This window comes from Hyla sarda, chromosome 5, assembly GCF_029499605.1.
Source record: "Hyla sarda isolate aHylSar1 chromosome 5, aHylSar1.hap1, whole genome shotgun sequence".
NCBI lineage: Eukaryota > Metazoa > Chordata > Amphibia > Anura > Hylidae > Hyla > Hyla sarda.
Genome location: NC_079193.1, coordinates 76,282,517 through 76,300,091, shown reverse-complemented (window position 1 = coordinate 76,300,091; position 17,575 = coordinate 76,282,517). Strand labels below are relative to the sequence as shown.

The 17,575-nt window shown below is 47.2% G+C and overlaps 1 protein-coding gene across 1 annotated transcript in view; it reads left to right on the top strand.

Moving 5' to 3' along the window:
• Positions 1–263: 263 nt before the first annotated feature.
• Positions 264–17,575, top strand: part of ITGB8 (integrin subunit beta 8) — a 153,199-nt gene continuing 135,887 nt past the window's right edge. The window contains exon 1 of the mRNA XM_056519730.1: positions 264–865. Within this exon, the coding sequence (XP_056375705.1) occupies positions 667–865 (199 nt within the window). The 5' untranslated portion in view covers positions 264–666. The remainder of the gene's footprint in view (positions 866–17,575) is intronic.

Genomic DNA, 17,575 nt, shown 5'->3' with positions numbered 1-17,575 from the left:
ACTCCAGCATGCTGGGAGTTGTAGTAGTTTTGCGGCAGCTGCTGAGGAGGGCTGCACTGGCAGCTGTGACAGGTGTTCCCGCGTTGTCTGTTTGGTACCAGTCTGTATAGAGGGTTGTCCAGCTCTAGTGTGAATAGTGCGCTATCCCCCCCTGCACTCTCATGTAGGTTCCCAGAACAAGGGCGCCTGTGAGAGGGAGCCAGGAGAAAACAAAGAAAAGTGGGAGCGGGATGCGGTGACATCATGCCGCACTTATGCTCCCCCGCCCACACTCCGAGCCGAGCCGAGCTGCACAAGTCAGTCTCCTCAGTGAGTGCGGGCTCCCGTCTCCTAGCAACACCGAACTCTGCTGCGCTCCAGTCACACCAGGCGGGAGGGTCGCGGTACCTGACAGGAGCCGCTCATCCTGCCCATTGTCTCGGCACCTTTGTCTTGGCATGAGGGGACATGCTAATGACCTGGGCTCTCCCGTGAGCGGACATGCGCTGAGGCGGGAGGTCTGCGCTGCCTCTATAAAGCCACCTGTGTGCTGCCTCCGCCACTGAACTTCGGAGCCTGTGCCCGCACTGACAAGAATAGGCTCTTTGTGTGAGGGATGGCAGCCGGGCCGGGCACACAAGGTTGGCACTGCCTGTAGTCTCCAATGCTCCGCTCCGGGAGAAGCCAATGCTGCAGCTAGAGGAGAAGGAGAAGCCCGGCCATCTGCAGAAGGCGATATGCGCGGCCGCCTGTGCCCACAAAGCCTACACCCCCCGAGCCGTCCTCAGACCCTGCGGGATGGCAGCCCACCCTCCCCGGGGGACCCTCGGCAGCAGCCTGCTGACTCTCGGTTTACTCTCGCTTCTCCTGGGACTTTGCCAGTCAGGTGAGTGGTTGTGCCCAACGGAGAGATGGGCACCGCAGAGGGAGCAGGTGCCAGGGGCCGGTCTGGGAATATCACCGTATATACCAGTGTTTCCCAACCAGTGTGCCTCCAGCTGTTGCAAAACTACAACTCCCAGGATGCCCGGACAGCCGAAGGCTGTCCGGGCATCCTGGGAGTTGTAGTTTTGCAACAGCTGGAGGCACACTGGTTAGGAAACACTGGTATTTACTGTATAACTGTAGGAAGACTATGGAACTAATACAAGTCACGTGGACTAGTAATGGAATGTTATATACTACATTATTACCGTATAGAATAGTTATCATATTATATATGGTATCAGTTATAATGTTATATTCTAAAGTATTGTAATGTTATCCTATTATATAGTATCTATTATCATATTATATTGTCTCTATTATCTTATTATATAGTATGTGTTATCTTGGTAATACTTGGGGGACAGTGGTCATGTATCCCCCTCTATATGTAGGCGTCGAGTTATATAGCGCTGTCCATAGCAGTACAACACTACAACTCCCAGCATGTCAGGACATAATCCATAGAGCTGTCTGTGTATGAGGATCCAGATCTATATGCAGAGTTCATATATACAGTATAACATAAAGATGCTGTATTACGTAGATTGCAGTGCACCTATAGAATCCATATTACTGTCAGTATATGTGGATCCAGAACTTTACGTGCATGCAGAATATATATATATATATATATATATATATATATATATATATATATATATGTGTGTGTGTGTCTGTTGTATTCGATCACCAGATCCATATGATATCTATAGACATCCAGATCTATATGTGCATTTCAGTTTATAGATTCATATATAGGTGTCAGTATATCTGAACCTATGTCCTTATGTACATTATGGGTTCACATAGCAGTAGGTATAGGTAGAAGCATCACTACATAGATCTTAATGTACCTTTAGTACTCCTATAGGTGTCCATCTATATAGACCTGGATCTGTATGTACATTTGGGGGTTCATATACCTGTATACATCAATATAGCTCTTCATATATGTAGACCTGGATCTATATGTACATTTTGGGAGGCATATAGCACTATATATATATATATATATATATCCATACAGTTGTCCATATACGGTATTTAGACTTGATCTATATATGTACATTTTGGGGTTCAAATACCTGTATACATCAATATAGCTCTTCATATATGTAGACCTTGATCTATATGTACATTTTGGGAGGCATATAGCACTATATATATATATATATATATATATATATATATATCTCCATACAGTTGTCCATATACGGTATTTAGACTTGATCTATATATGTACATTTTGGGGTTCATATACCTGTATACATCAATGTAGCTGTCACGATGCCGGCTGGCAGGTAGTGGATCCTCTGTGCCAGAGAGGGATTGGCGTGGACCGTGCTAGAGGATCGGTTCTAAGTCACTACTGGTTTTCACCAGAGCCCGCCGCAAAGCGGGATGGTCTTGCTGCGGCGGTAGTGACCAGGTCGTATCCCCTAGCAACGGCTCAACCTCTCTGGCTGCTGAAGATAGGCGCGGTACAAGGGAGTAGACAGAAGCAAGGTCGGACGTAGCAGAAGGTCGGGGCAGGCAGCAAGGATCGTAGTCAGGGGCAACGGCAGAAGGTCTGGAATCACAGGCAAGGAACACACAAGGAACGCTTTCACTGGCACTAGGGCAACAAGATCCGGCGAGGGAGTGAAGGGGAAGTGAGGTGATATAGGGAAGTGCACAGGTGTAAACACTAATTGGAACCACTGCACCAATCAGCGGTGCAGTGGCCCTTTAAATCGCAAAGACCCGGCGCGCGCGCGCCCTAGGGAGCGGGGCCGCGCGCGCCGGGACAGAACTGACGGGGAGCGAGTAAGGTACGGGAGCCGGGGTGCGCATCGCGAGCGGGCGCTACCCGCATCGCGAATCGCATCCCGGCCGGAGGTGGTAACGCAGCGCCCCGGGTCCGTGGAACCGACCGGGGCGCTGCAGTGAGGGAAGTGTAGCGAGCGCTCCGGGGAGGAGCGGGGACCCGGAGCGCTCGGCGTAACAGTACCCCCCCCCTTGGGTCTCCCCCTCTTCTTGGGGCCTGAGAACCTGAGGATCAGACTTTTGTCCAGGATATTGTCCTCAGGTTCCCAGGACCTCTCTTCTGGACCACAACCCTCCCAATCCACTAAAAAAAAAGTTCTTCCCCTGACCTTTTTAGAGGCCAAAATCTCTTTGACAGAGAAGATGTCCGAGGAGCCGGAAACAGGAGTGGGAGGAACAGATTTAGGAGAAAAACGGTTGAGGATGAGAGGTTTAAGAAGAGAGACGTGAAAGGCATTAGGGATACGAAGAGAAGGAGGAAGAAGAAGTTTGTAAGAGACAGGATTAATTTGACACAAAACTTTAAAAGGACCAAGATAGCGTGGTCCCAACTTATAGCTCGGGACACGGAAACGGACATATTTAGCGGAGAGCCATACCTTGTCTCCAGGGGAAAAAATGGGAGGAGCTCTTCTTTTCTTATCTGCGAATCTCTTCATGCGAGAAGAAGCCTGTAAGAGAGAATTTTGGGTCTCTTTCCATATGGTGGAAAGATCACGAGAAATTTCATCCACAGCGGGCAGACCAGAGGGCAAGGGGGTAGGGAGGGGGGGAAGAGGGTGACGGCCGTACACCACGAAAAACGGAGATTTGGAGGAAGATTCAGAGATTCTGAAATTATACGAGAATTCGGCCCAAGGTAGAAGATCTGCCCAGTCATCCTGGCGGGAGGAAACAAAATGTCGTAAATAGTCACCCAAGATCTGGTTAATTCTCTCTACTTGTCCATTGGATTGAGGATGGTATGCAGAAGAAAAATTTAATTTAATCTTGAGTTGTTTACAGAGAGCCCTCCAGAATTTAGACACAAATTGGACGCCTCTATCCGAGACGATCTGTGTAGGCAACCCGTGAAGACGAAAAATGTGTACAAAAAATTGTTTAGCCAACTGAGGCGCTGAAGGAAGACCAGGAAGAGGGATGAAATGTGCCATTTTGGAGAATCGATCAACGACCACCCAAATAACAGTGTTGCCATGGGATGGGGGTAAGTCAGTAATAAAATCCATACCAATCAGAGACCAAGGTTGTTCGGGGACAGGTAGAGGATGAAGAAAACCAGCGGGCTTCTGGCGAGGAGTCTTATCCCGGGCACAGATAGTGCAGGCTCGCACAAAGTCCACCACATCAGTCTCTAGAGTCGGCCACCAATAGAAGCGAGAGATGAGTTGCACAGATTTCTTGATGCCCGCATGACCTGCGAGATGGGAGGAGTGACCCCATTTGAGGATCCCAAGGCGTTGGCGTGGAGAAACAAAGGTCTTTCCTGGAGGAGTTTGCCTGATGGAGGCTGGAGAAGTGGAAATCAGGCAGTCAGGAGGAATGATGTGTTGAGGAGAGAGTTCAATTTCAGAGGCATCTGAGGAACGAGAGAGAGCATCGGCCCTAATGTTTTTATCAGCAGGCCGAAAGTGAATTTCAAAATTAAATCGGGCAAAGAACAGAGACCACCTGGCCTGACGAGGATTCAGCCGTTGGGCAGACTGGAGGTAGGAGAGGTTCTTGTGATCGGTGTAAATAATAACTGGAAATCTTGATCCCTCCAGCAGATGCCTCCATTCCTCAAGTGCTAATTTAATGGCTAGAAGCTCTCGATCCCCGATGGAGTAGTTCCTCTCCGCCGGAGAGAAGGTCCTGGAAAAAAAACCACAAGTAACAGCATGCCCGGAAGAGTTTTTTTGTAGAAGGACAGCTCCAGCTCCCACTGAGGAGGCATCAACCTCCAATAGGAAGGGTTTAGATGGGTCAGGTCTGGAGAGCACGGGAGCCGAAGAAAAGGCAGACTTGAGTCGTTTAAAGGCGTCTTCCGCTTGAGGAGGCCAAGACTTGGGATCGGCATTTTTTTTTGTTAAAGCCACAATAGGAGCCACAATGGTAGAAAAATGTGGAATAAATTGCCTGTAATAATTGGCGAACCCCAAAAAACGTTGGATGGCACGGAGTCCGGAGGGGCGTGGCCAATCTAAGACGGCAGAGAGTTTATCTGGGTCCATTTGTAGTCCCTGGCCAGAGACCAAGTATCCTAGAAAAGGAAGAGATTGGCATTCAAACAGACATTTCTCTATTTTGGCATAGAGTTGATTATCACGAAGTCTCTGAAGAACCATACGGACATGCTGGCGGTGTTCTTCAAGATTGGCAGAAAAAATCAGGATATCGTCCAGATATACAACAACACAGGAGTATAGTAGATCACGAAAAATTTCATTAACAAAGTCTTGGAAGACGGCAGGGGCGTTGCATAGACCAAAGGGCATGACCAGATACTCAAAGTGTCCATCTCTGGTGTTAAATGCCGTTTTCCATTCATCCCCCTCTCTGATGCGGATGAGATTATAAGCACCTCTTAAGTCCAGTTTGGTAAAAATATGGGCACCTTGGAGACGATCAAAGAGTTCAGAGATGAGGGGTAGGGGGTAGCGGTTCTTAACCGTGATTTTATTAAGACCGCGGTAGTCAATGCAAGGACGTAGAGAGCCATCTTTTTTGGACACAAAGAAAAATCCGGCTCCGGCAGGAGAGGAGGATTTACGGATAAAGCCCTTTTTTAAATTTTCTTGGACGTATTCAGACATGGCAAGAGTCTCTGGGACGGACAGAGGATAGATTCTGCCCCGGGGTGGAGTAGTGCCCGGGAGGAGGTCAATGGGACAATCATAAGGCCTGTGAGGAGGTAGAGTCTCAGCTTGTTTTTTGCAAAAAACGTCCGCAAAGTCCATATAGGCCTTAGGGAGACCGGTTACATGAGGAAGCACAGGGACACGGCAAGGTTTACTGGGAACCGGTTTTAAGCAGTCCTTGGAACAAGAGGGCCCCCAACTCTTGATCTCCCCAGTGGACCAATCCAGGATTGGGGAATGGAGTTGAAGCCAGGGAAGTCCAAGAAGGATTTCAGAAGTGCAATTGGGGAGGACCAACAGTTCAATCCTCTCGTGATGAGATCCGATGCACATTAGAAGGGGCTCCGTGCGGAAACGTATAGTACAGTCCAATCTTTCATTGTTTACACAATTGATGTAGAGGGGTCTGGCGAGACTGGTCACCGGGATGTTGAACCTGTTGACGAGAGAGGCTAAGATGAAATTTCCTGCAGATCCAGAGTCCAAGAAGGCCACAGCAGAGAAGGAGAAGGCAGAGGCAGACATCCGCACAGGCACAGTAAGACGTGGAGAAGCAGAGTAGACATCAAGGACTGTCTCACCTTTGTGCGGAGTCAGCGGACGTCTTTCCAGGCGGGGAGGACGGATAGGACAATCCTTCAGGAAGTGTTCGGTACTAGCACAGTACAGGCAGAGATTCTCCATGCGGCGTCGTGTCCTCTCTTGGGGTGTCAGGCGAGACCGGTCGACCTGCATAGCCTCCACGGCGGGAGGCACAGGAACAGATTGCAGGGGACCAGAGGAGAGAGGAGCCGGGGAGAAGAAACGCCTCGTGCGAACAGAGTCCATATCCTGGCGGAGCTCCTGACGCCGTTCGGAAAAACGCATGTCAATGCGAGTGGCAAGATGGATGAGTTCATGTAGGTTAGCAGGGATTTCTCGTGCGGCCAGAACATCTTTAATGTTGCTGGATAGGCCTTTTTTAAAGGTCGCGCAGAGTGCCTCATTATTCCAGGATAATTCTGAAGCAAGGGTACGGAACTGTACGGCATACTCGCCAACGGAAGAATTACCCTGGACCAGGTTCAACAGGGCAGTCTCAGCAGAAGAGGCTCGGGCAGGTTCCTCAAAGACACTTCGAATTTCCGAGAAGAAGGAGTGTACAGAGGCAGTGACGGGGTCATTGCGGTCCCAGAGCGGTGTGGCCCAAGCCAGGGCTTTTCCAGACAGCAGGCTGACTACGAAAGCCACCTTAGACCTTTCAGTGGGGAACTGGTCCGACATCATCTCCAAGTGTAATGAACATTGGGAAAGAAAACCACGGCAAAACTTAGAGTCCCCATCAAATTTATCCGGCAAGGATAGTCGTATTCCAGAAGCGGCCACTCGCTGCGGAGGAGGTACAGGAGCTGGCGGAGGAGATGATTGCTGGAGCTGTGGTAGTAACTGTTGTAGCATAACAGTCAGTTGAGACAGCTGTTGGCCTTGTTGCGCAATCTGTTGTGACTGCTGGGCGACCACCGTGGTGAGGTCAGCGACAACTGGCAGAGGAACTTCAGCGGGATCCATGGCCGGATCTACTGTCACGATGCCGGCTGGCAGGTAGTGGATCCTCTGTGCCAGAGAGGGATTGGCGTGGACCGTGCTAGAGGATCGGTTCTAAGTCACTACTGGTTTTCACCAGAGCCCGCCGCAAAGCGGGATGGTCTTGCTGCGGCGGTAGTGACCAGGTCGTATCCCCTAGCAACGGCTCAACCTCTCTGGCTGCTGAAGATAGGCGCGGTACAAGGGAGTAGACAGAAGCAAGGTCGGACGTAGCAGAAGGTCGGGGCAGGCAGCAAGGATCGTAGTCAGGGGCAACGGCAGAAGGTCTGGAATCACAGGCAAGGAACACACAAGGAACGCTTTCACTGGCACTAGGGCAACAAGATCCGGCGAGGGAGTGAAGGGGAAGTGAGGTGATATAGGGAAGTGCACAGGTGTAAACACTAATTGGAACCACTGCACCAATCAGCGGTGCAGTGGCCCTTTAAATCGCAAAGACCCGGCGCGCGCGCGCCCTAGGGAGCGGGGCCGCGCGCGCCGGGACAGAACTGACGGGGAGCGAGTAAGGTACGGGAGCCGGGGTGCGCATCGCGAGCGGGCGCTACCCGCATCGCGAATCGCATCCCGGCCGGAGGTGGTAACGCAGCGCCCCGGGTCCGTGGAACCGACCGGGGCGCTGCAGTGAGGGAAGTGTAGCGAGCGCTCCGGGGAGGAGCGGGGACCCGGAGCGCTCGGCGTAACAGTAGCTCTTCATATATGTAGACCTTTATCTATATGTACATTTTGGGAGGCATATAGCACTATATATATATATATATATATATATATATATATATATATATATATCCATACAGTTGTCCATATACATTTTTTAGACTTGATCTATATATGTACATTTTAGGGTTCATATAGCACTATATATCCATACAGTTATCCATATACGGTATTTGGACTGGATCTAATTACATTTTAGGGTTCATATAGCACTATATATATATCCATACAGTTGTTCATGTACAGTATATAGATCTGGATCTTTATGTACATTTTAGGGTTCATATAGCATTATATATAAATACAGTTATCCGTATACAGTATTTGGACTGGATCTAATTACATTTTAGGGTTCATATAGCACTATATATATATCCATAAAGTTGATCATGTACCGCATATAGATCTGGATCTTTATGTACATTTTGGGGTTCATACAGCACTATATATTTATATAGCTCTACATCTAGGTAGACCTGGATCTTTATGAACATTTTGGCTTCCATATTTATGGATACTACATATAAAAGCAGGTCAGTGTCAGCACACAGTGTCAGTGGCCGAGCACAACCAGTGTTCCCAAAATGAGCCCAAAGGACCATCTTACAATGCTAGGGCACTTTTATTTTGTCCGCAGTAAATCTGTAGGGCCCCTTTAAGCCTAGAGAATAGCAGCGTATATATAAATAAACTGGTAACTGCAGGCCGATGGAGCTAGTACAAAGGAAACATATTGGGTAACAAGGATCAGTAAAGCTTCCCAGCACTTTACAGGGCATTTGATGTGGTGCCCAGTACGACTACTATAGCTTCTCATCATAATAGCATTAGTCACAGTCCTGATGTAGGCACACAGCACGCTGCCATAAAATAGCCCAGAGCACGATGTGGACAACGTTTACTGGGAAGAAGAAACCTCTTTGATGGCTGTGGATGCAGACGCTTGGCAGAATGACACTCACATGCTTAGCTTTTGTCATGGTCGCGGATTCAGTAGAGGCGACTAAGTGACTGTTCCTTCTGCTCCATAGAAGAGCTGGGATCAGGAGCTCGGATGTGTACAGTATGTACCTATGAATCTTTCTAGTACTGAAATATGTTATTTTTGAGGATCTGGTATTATGGCCAATGAACCTACAGTAGATGATAAATATTAAACAGGATATATATTCCCTTGTAACATTTTGAACTTTTTTCTAGGGCTGGAGAACATGCTAGTTTCTTCCTTCCCATAGAATTCAGACAGTCTACAGCAGTGTTTCCCAACCAGCGTGCCTCCAGCTGTTGCAAAACTACAACTCCCAGCATGCCCGGACAGCCGAAGGCTGTCCGGGCATGCTGGGAGCTGTTGTTTTGCAACAGCTGGAGGCACGTTGGTTGGTAAACAGTGGTCTAAGGTAAAATCTGAAATAGGAAAAAGAAGTCCCGGCACTCACAAATATTGCTTAATCCCCTCAGGTGTTTTATTCACACATAAGGTAAAGGTGTAGCGACTCGCAGGACGCATTTCGGCCAACAGGTGGCCTTCATCAACTGGCCGAAATGCGTCCTGCGAGTGGCTACACCTTTACCTTATGTGTGAATAAAACACCCGAGGTGATTAAGCAATATTTGTGAGTGCCGGGATTTCTTTACCTATATTCGATGCCTATTGGTCCGCGAACACCACGCTACAGATACGAGTGCCGACTCCCCGCTACTTCTAAGGTAAAATCTGGACCTTACTGGAGCATTGATGTAGATTCCTAGACACAGTCCTGTCAATGGACTCTCTCAATTCCCAGTTGCCGGTAGCTTTATTACAGTGTCAGAAGGCAAATCTGATGTCATGGAGAGAATGATGATACATGACATTGATACTGAATGGCTTTTCCTGGCTATTAGGACAGATTTTCCATGCCTGTACCCTATGTATCGGGGACCAGGATGCTATCATGTATACAAATGTCCTATAAAAACCTAGGTTTTTAGTTGAGTTACTTGTCTGTTTATGTTTCTTAGTATACTACGATTACGACTACTTTTTTTTTCCATCTTATATCTAAACCATTTAAAGATACCCAGGTCTGATGAAAAAACATCTGCTATTTCCAAAAACAGCACCACATCTGTCCATGGGCAGTTCAAGTCCATTTAAATGCACAGCCCATAGACGGTGTTTAGGAAACAGACTAGAAATTCTACAGCGGATTACAGTACAATACACATGGATGAGATTCTAACAGATCTCATTCACAGACAGTTCAGAATGTGACCTGTAGAGGGGTGAAACTCACAGTGAAATCCATAGCAAATGGATGCAGCAGTATCCACCTATTACACACATGGATTTGTAGCAGAAAACGTATACAGCTAATTTAAGGGAATGTACACACTACGGAATTTCAGCGGTGGAAAATTCCGCCACTGAAATTGATCTGTTGAAAAAACACGTACATTCTTTCGGCAAAATAATGAGCGGACTGCATTGCTTGTCAGTGGTGACAGCGCAGGTCAACGCGGTCCTAATGCGATGGAGATTGAATCTCTGAGCGAAATTCCCTTAAAGGGGTACTCTGGTGGAAAACTTTTTTTTTTAAATGTACTGGTGCCAGAAAGTTAAACAGATTTGTAAATTACTTCTATTAAAAAATCTCAATCCTTTCAGTACTTATTAGCAGCTGTATGATACAGAGGAAATTCTTTTCTTTTTGAATTCATTTTTTTGTCTTGTCCACAGTGCTCTCTGCTGACACCTCTGTCCATGTCAGGAACTGTCCAGAGCAGCATAGGTTTGCTATGGGGATTTTCTCCTGCTCTGGACAGTTCCTGACAAGGGCATCAGGTGTCAGCAGAGAGCACTGTGGACAAGACAAAAAAGAAATTCAAAAATAAAAGAATTTCCTCTGTAGCATACAGCTGCTAATAAGTACTGGAAGGGTAAAGATTTTTTAATAGAAGTAATTTACAAATCTGTTTAACTTTCTGGCACCAGTGGATGTAAAAATAAAAAAATGGTTTCCACCAGAGTACCCCTTTAACCTCTTAAGGACGCAGGGCGTATGGATACGCCCTGCATCCCGAGTCCTTAAGGACGCAGGGCGTATCCATACGCCCGTGGGAATTTTGGTCCCCACCGCTAGCCGGTTGGGGACCGGAGCCGGATGCCTACTGAAATCGTTCAGCAGGCATCCCGGCATATCGCCCAGAGGGGTCATTATGCCCCCCCATGTCGGCGATGGCCGCAGATCGCTGGACAATTCAGTCCAGCGATCTGCGGCGATTCCGGGTCAATCGGGTCTCCAGTGACCCGGTGACCCGGAATTACTGGCTGATCGGGGCCGTCTCTGACGGCCCCGATCAGCCAGAGCCTGCAGGGGGGAGGTGGCACTGGTGCCACCTCACGATCGCCCTGATTCGTCGGCCGGATTACCGGCCGACCAATCAGGGCGCCTGCTGCGGGTGTCACTCCCGCACCCGCTCCGCCCCTCTTCCGGAGGACGTGAGCAGGTGCGGGACGATGACCCCGGGTGCTGGGGACCCCGATCCCCGGCGTCCATGTTGGGATCGGGGCCCCAGGAGCGACGGTGGCGGCGAGGGACAGTCCTGCGATGGAGCAGCAGCAGGAGGTGAGTTACAGCCTCCTGCTGTTGCTTAGCAACAGCTCCCAGCATGCAAAAAGGGCATGCTGGGAGCTGTAGTTATGCAACAGCAGGAGGCAGACCACCACAAGTCCCAGCATTCCCTTATGGGCATGCTGGGACTTATGGTTTTGCAACAGCTGCAGGCACATTTTTTCTATGGAAAAGTGTACCTTCAGCTGTTGTATAACTACAACTCCCAGCTTGCACAAACAGCTAAAGTGCATGCTGGGAGTTGTAGTGGTGCATCTGCTGGTGGCATAACTACAACTCCCAGCATGCCCGTTGGCTGTCGGTGACTGCTGAGAGTTGTAGTTTTGCAACAGCTGAAGGCACACTGGTTGTGAAACTCAGTTGTTTTTTTTACCTAACTCGGTGTTTCACGACCGGTGTGCCTCCAGCTGTTGCAAACTACAACTCCCAGCAGTCACCTTACACCATGCACCGTACATGCTGGGAGTTGTAGTTTTGCAACAGCTGGAGGCACACTGGTTTTGAAACACTGAGTAAGGTCACAAACTCAGTGATACATAACCAGTGTGCCTACAGCTGTTACAAAACTAAAACTCTCAGCTTGTACAGTCTGTCAGCGCATGCTGGGAGTTGTAGTTTTGCAACAGCTGGATGTCCCCCCCAATGTGAATGTACAGGGTACACTCACATGGGCAGAGGATTACAGTAAGTATCGGGCTGCAAGTTTGAGCTGCGGCAAATTTTCTCCAACAGCTCAAACTTCCAGCGAGAAACTACTGTGAACCCCCGCCCGTGCGACTGTACCCTAAAAACACTACACTACACTAACAAAAAATAAAATAAAAAGTAAAAAAACACTACATATACACATATCCCTACACAGCCCCCCTCCCCTCCCCAATAAAAATTTAAAACGTCTGGTACTCCACGGTTTCCAAAACGGAGCCTCCAGCTGTTGCAAAACAACTACTCCCAGTATTGCCAGACAGCCACTGACTGTCCAGGCATGCTGGGAGTTTTACAACAGCTGGAGGCACCCTGTTTGGGAATCACTGGCGTAGAATTCCCCTATGTCCACCCCTATGCAATCCCTAATTTAGGCCTCAAATGCGCATGGTGCTCTCACTTTGGAGCCCTGTCGTATTTCAAGGCAACAGTTTAGGGTCACATATGGGGTATCGCCGTACTCGGGAGAAATTGTGTTTCAAATTTTAGGGGGTATTTTCTGCTTTTACCCTTTTTAAAAATGTAAAATTGTTGGGAAAAGAAGCATTTTAGGTAAAAATTTTTTATTTTTTCTTACATATGCAATAGTCGTGAAACGCCTGTGGGGTATTAAGGTTCACTTAACCCCTTGTTACATTCCCCGAGGGCTCTAGTTTCCAAAATAGTATGCCATGTGGGTTTTTTTTTGTGGTCCTGGCACCATAGGGGCTTCCTAAATGCGGCATGCCCCCAGAGCAAAATTTGCTTTCAAAAAGCCAAATGTGACGCCTTCTCTTCTGAGACCTGTAGTGCACCAGCAGAGCACTTTTCACCCCCATATGGGGTCTTTTCTGAATCGGGAGAAATTGGGCTTCAAATTTTGGGGAGTATTTTCTGCTTTAACCCTTTGTAAAAATGTAAATTTTTTGGGAAACCAAGCATTTTAGGTAAATTTTTTTTATTTTTTTTTACATATGTAAAAGTCGTGAATCACCTGTGGGGTATTAAGGTTCACATAACCCCTTGTTACGTTCCCCGAGGGGTCTAGTTTCCAAAATGGTATGCCATGCTGTTTTTTTTGCTGTTCTGGCACCATAGGGGCTTCCTAAAGGTGACATGCCCCCCAAAAACCATTTGACGCTCCTTCCCTTCTGAGCCCTCTACTGCTCCTGCCGAACAATTAACATAGACATATGAGGTATTTCCTTACTCAAATTGGGCTACAAATACAAGTAAAAATTTTCTCCTTTTTACCCCTTGCAAAAATTCAAAAATTGGGTCTACAAGAACATGCGAGTATAAAAAATGAAGATTATGAATTTTCTCCTTCACTTTTCTGCTTTTCCTGTGAAACTCCTAAAGGGTTAAAACGCTTACTGAATGTCATTTTGAATACTTTGGGGGTTGCAGTTCTTATAATGGGGTCATTTATGGGGTATTTCTAATATGAAGACCCTTCAAATCCACTTCAAACCTGAACTGGTCCCTGAAAAAAAGCGAGTTTCAAAATTTTGTGAAAAATTGGAAAATTGCTGCTGAACTTTGAAGCCCTCTGGTGTCTTCCAAAAGTAAAAACTCATCAATTTTATGATGCAAACATAAAGTAGACATATTGTATATGTCAATAAAAAAAATTTATTTGGAATATCCATTTTCCTTACAAGCAGAGAGCTTCAAAGTTAGAAAAATGCAAAATTTTCAAATTTTTCATAAAATTTGGAGATTTTTCACCAAGAAAGGATGCAAGTTACCACAAAATTTTACCACTATGTTAAAGTAGAATATGTCACGGAAAAACAATCTCGGAATCAGAATGATAACTAAAAGCATTCCAGAGTTATTAATGTTTAAAGTGACAGTGGTCAGATGTGCAAAAAATATCCGAGTCCTTAAGGTGAAAAAGGGCTCAGTCCTTAAGGGGTTAAGGTACATATAGTTGTAAAGATGTATACTTATCGGTTTGGTCAGAAAATTCTGCAAATCTGCTATCTTCTGCTTGGAGTGGAATAGGTGCAGAATTTGAAGCTAAGTCTTTTAAGAGGAAATCTGGAGAAGAATCAGTATTACAACCACCAATGGGCTGGTTCTCAGTTTTTCTTTAACAATTACACACAAAAATCCTGCTTGTCATCAGTTGTGGCATCAGTTGCGTCGAGATCTAGGCTGAGTTTACTTATGCCGGACATATGTGAACCCAGCCTTACTGAGCTACTTGTTCCTAGAAGCATTGCTCAGTCACATATATAAGAATTAACAGAAATGTATCTATATACCGTATTTATTGGGGTATACCACGCACCGGCCTATAACACGCACCCTCATTTTACCAAGGATATTTGGGTAAAAAAAGTTTTTACCCAAATATCCTTGGTAAAATGAGGGTGCTTGTGTGTGCATGTGTATACCCCGATACACTGCTTCTCACCCCACAGAGCCCCAGGAAAGGCAGGGGGAGAGAGGCTGTCGCTGCCCGCTTCTCTTCCCCTGCCTTTCCTGTGGTCTAGAGCCCTGCTGCCGCCGCTTCTCTCCCCCTGGCTATCGGTGCCACTGCCCCATTGCCTCCCCCATCCCCTGTTGCCAGGATCGGGTCCTCGCTGCTTCTGGCTCCGGTGGGGCGTCTCCTGCGTCGTTGCTATGCGCTGCGAGGTGCAATGACGAGTGACGTCTTCAACGCGACGTCACTCGTCATTGCGCAGCGCATAGCAACAACGCAGGAGACGCCACACAGGAGCCAGAAGCAGCGCGGACCCGACCCCGGCAACAGGTAATTATAAAACCGGGAATGGGGGAGGCATTGGGGCAGCGGCGCCGGCAGTCTCTGGACCTCAGGAAAGGCAGGGGCAGAGAATCGGGCAGCGACGGCAGGTTTCTGGACCTGCAAAAGCCGCTGCAGTTCATTGATTTAAAGCGCCGGCTTTAAATCATTGAACTGCAGCGACTTATCGGTGTATAACACGCAGATAGACTTTAGGCTAAAAATTTTAGCCTAAAAAAATGTGTGTTATACGCTGATAAATACGGTAGATAGAAAAATACTATCACAGTGCTGTATTGTATATAGTGCTGAGGTAGTTTGCACACTTTGATGTACTGGGATGTTAGGATGATCGCCCGGGCACTGCCGTTCTGCCCACGTGATCCCACAGTGGTAATACATAGCTGCACTCCTGCCCCAACTGCTTGGCCTAGTGAAAAAACTCTGTAATATACCTACTAATATCTATGAAGTCACAATAAATATGGTATCATTACTAGTTAGATTTGAAATCTTTGTGCCAGTGAATGCTAGAAAAGTAATGTATCCTTAGATCTAGATTCCAGCAGTATAATGTCTTTAGATTCTTCCAAGGACCGATCCACAATTCATTGAGTGTCGAGAAGGCTCCCAAACAATTCAGAAAGCTGCAGGAAGAATGGATCATATTCCTGTATGGCAGTGTTTCCAAACAGTGTTCCTCCAGCTATTGCAAAACTACAACTCCCTGTTGTAAAACTATAACTCTCAGAATGCCTGGACAGTATACGCTTGCATTAATGATAATTAATGATGGGTAATTGCCGATACCGATAATGTCCAAAATTGTGAATATCGGCCGATAATATAACCGATAATCGGTCGATCCCTAATATATATATACAGCAGAGTAAAGTGTCCCGCAGCACTCCAATGTAGTGAACAAAAAGGTTTATTTTGTCATGGTAGGATACAGCGTTTCAACTGTTAACACGGTCTTTTTCAAGCATGCAAAGTGACACAAACCCCCATATTTATATGCGGTACAATCAAAAAACAATTTGGTGCTTGTAATGTTAAATAGTACAGTAATTTAAATACACACATATGTACAGGTGAAATACAAAGGATAATAAGTGGTTAACAGTGCACAGTGATATTCCATCATAAAATACACTTTATACAGTATATACATATTTGCCAGTGCTATGTACAGTGTTAACTATGTAAGCATGGTGCAGGTGCAAAGCAATCAGAGGGAAAATGGTGCCATGTGATCAAACACTCACCAGTCTGTTGTAATGGCGGCCATTCCCTGCCCCCGTGTGTATACGGCTGTAAGGGATTCCGCTAACCGGCCGGAGTGCAGCCAATCACAGAACTGCATAGCTTGTCGCCAAGCAACATAGCTACTCGTCATGGTCCGCGCACACTCACTGTGCTTTCGGATCATGCCATGTCAGTGAAGGGAAAAGGAAGCGAATCGCTTGCGCATGCGTGTTGCATGTATTAGGGCTTCGGAAACCATATTGGAACCGGGAAGTCTCCCGTGTTGTATGTATACATCGGGTAAACTGCATGTGAATGAAGGCAGATGTATATATAGGAGAACTATGAATTAGGGATCGACCGATTATCGGTATGGCCGATCTTATTGGCCTATAATCACGATTTTGGGCATTATCGGTAAGCCGATAATGCACCGCCTAAACCCGCCGCACCGCGTCGCACCCCCCCACCGCACCGCCCTGGCCCCATTGCCTCCCCCATCCCCGGTTTTATAATTACCTGTTCCCGGGGCCCACGCTTCTTCTTGCTCCTGCTGTGTCCTGCGTTACGCTGTGCGCAGTGACGTGATGTGCATGACGTGCGTGACGTGACGTCACCGTCTGTGCACACAGTGACAGTTCAGAAGGACGCCACCAGAGCCAGATGTAGAGTGGATCCCGGGAACAGGTAATTATAAAACCGGGGATGGGGGAGGCAATGGGGCCGGGGTGGTGCGGCAGGTCGGGGGGGGGGCGTTCGCGGTGCGGCGGGTCGGTGGCGGTGATAGGTCTCAGAACTCCCGGACAGCCAGGGGGAGAGTAGTGGGTGGCGGCGGCGGTCTATGGCACCGCAAAAGCCACTGCAGTGCATTGATTTAAAACGCACGCTTTAAATCAATGATCTGCAGCGGTGTCGCGGGGGGATAAATAGCCGATAACTTATACCGGAATATTGGTATAAGTTATCGGCTATTGGCCCTAACCTACACCGATTATCGGTATCGGCCCTAAAAAAACGATATCGGTCGATACCTACTATGAATAAGTGAATAAAGTTAGTGGAATTCCTAACAGCCGGTTAGCGGAATCCCTTACAGCCGTATACACACTGGGGCAGGGAATGGCCGCCATTACAAAGGACTGGTGAGTGTTTTATAACATGGCACGATTTTCCCTCTGATTGCTTTTATTTTAATCACCATGCTTACATAGTTAACACTGTACACAGCACTGGCAAATATGTATATACTGTATAAAGTACATTTTATGATGGAATATCACTGTGCACTGTTAACCACTTATTATCCTTTGTATTTCACCTGTACATATGTGTGTATTTAAATTACTGTACTATTTAACATAATG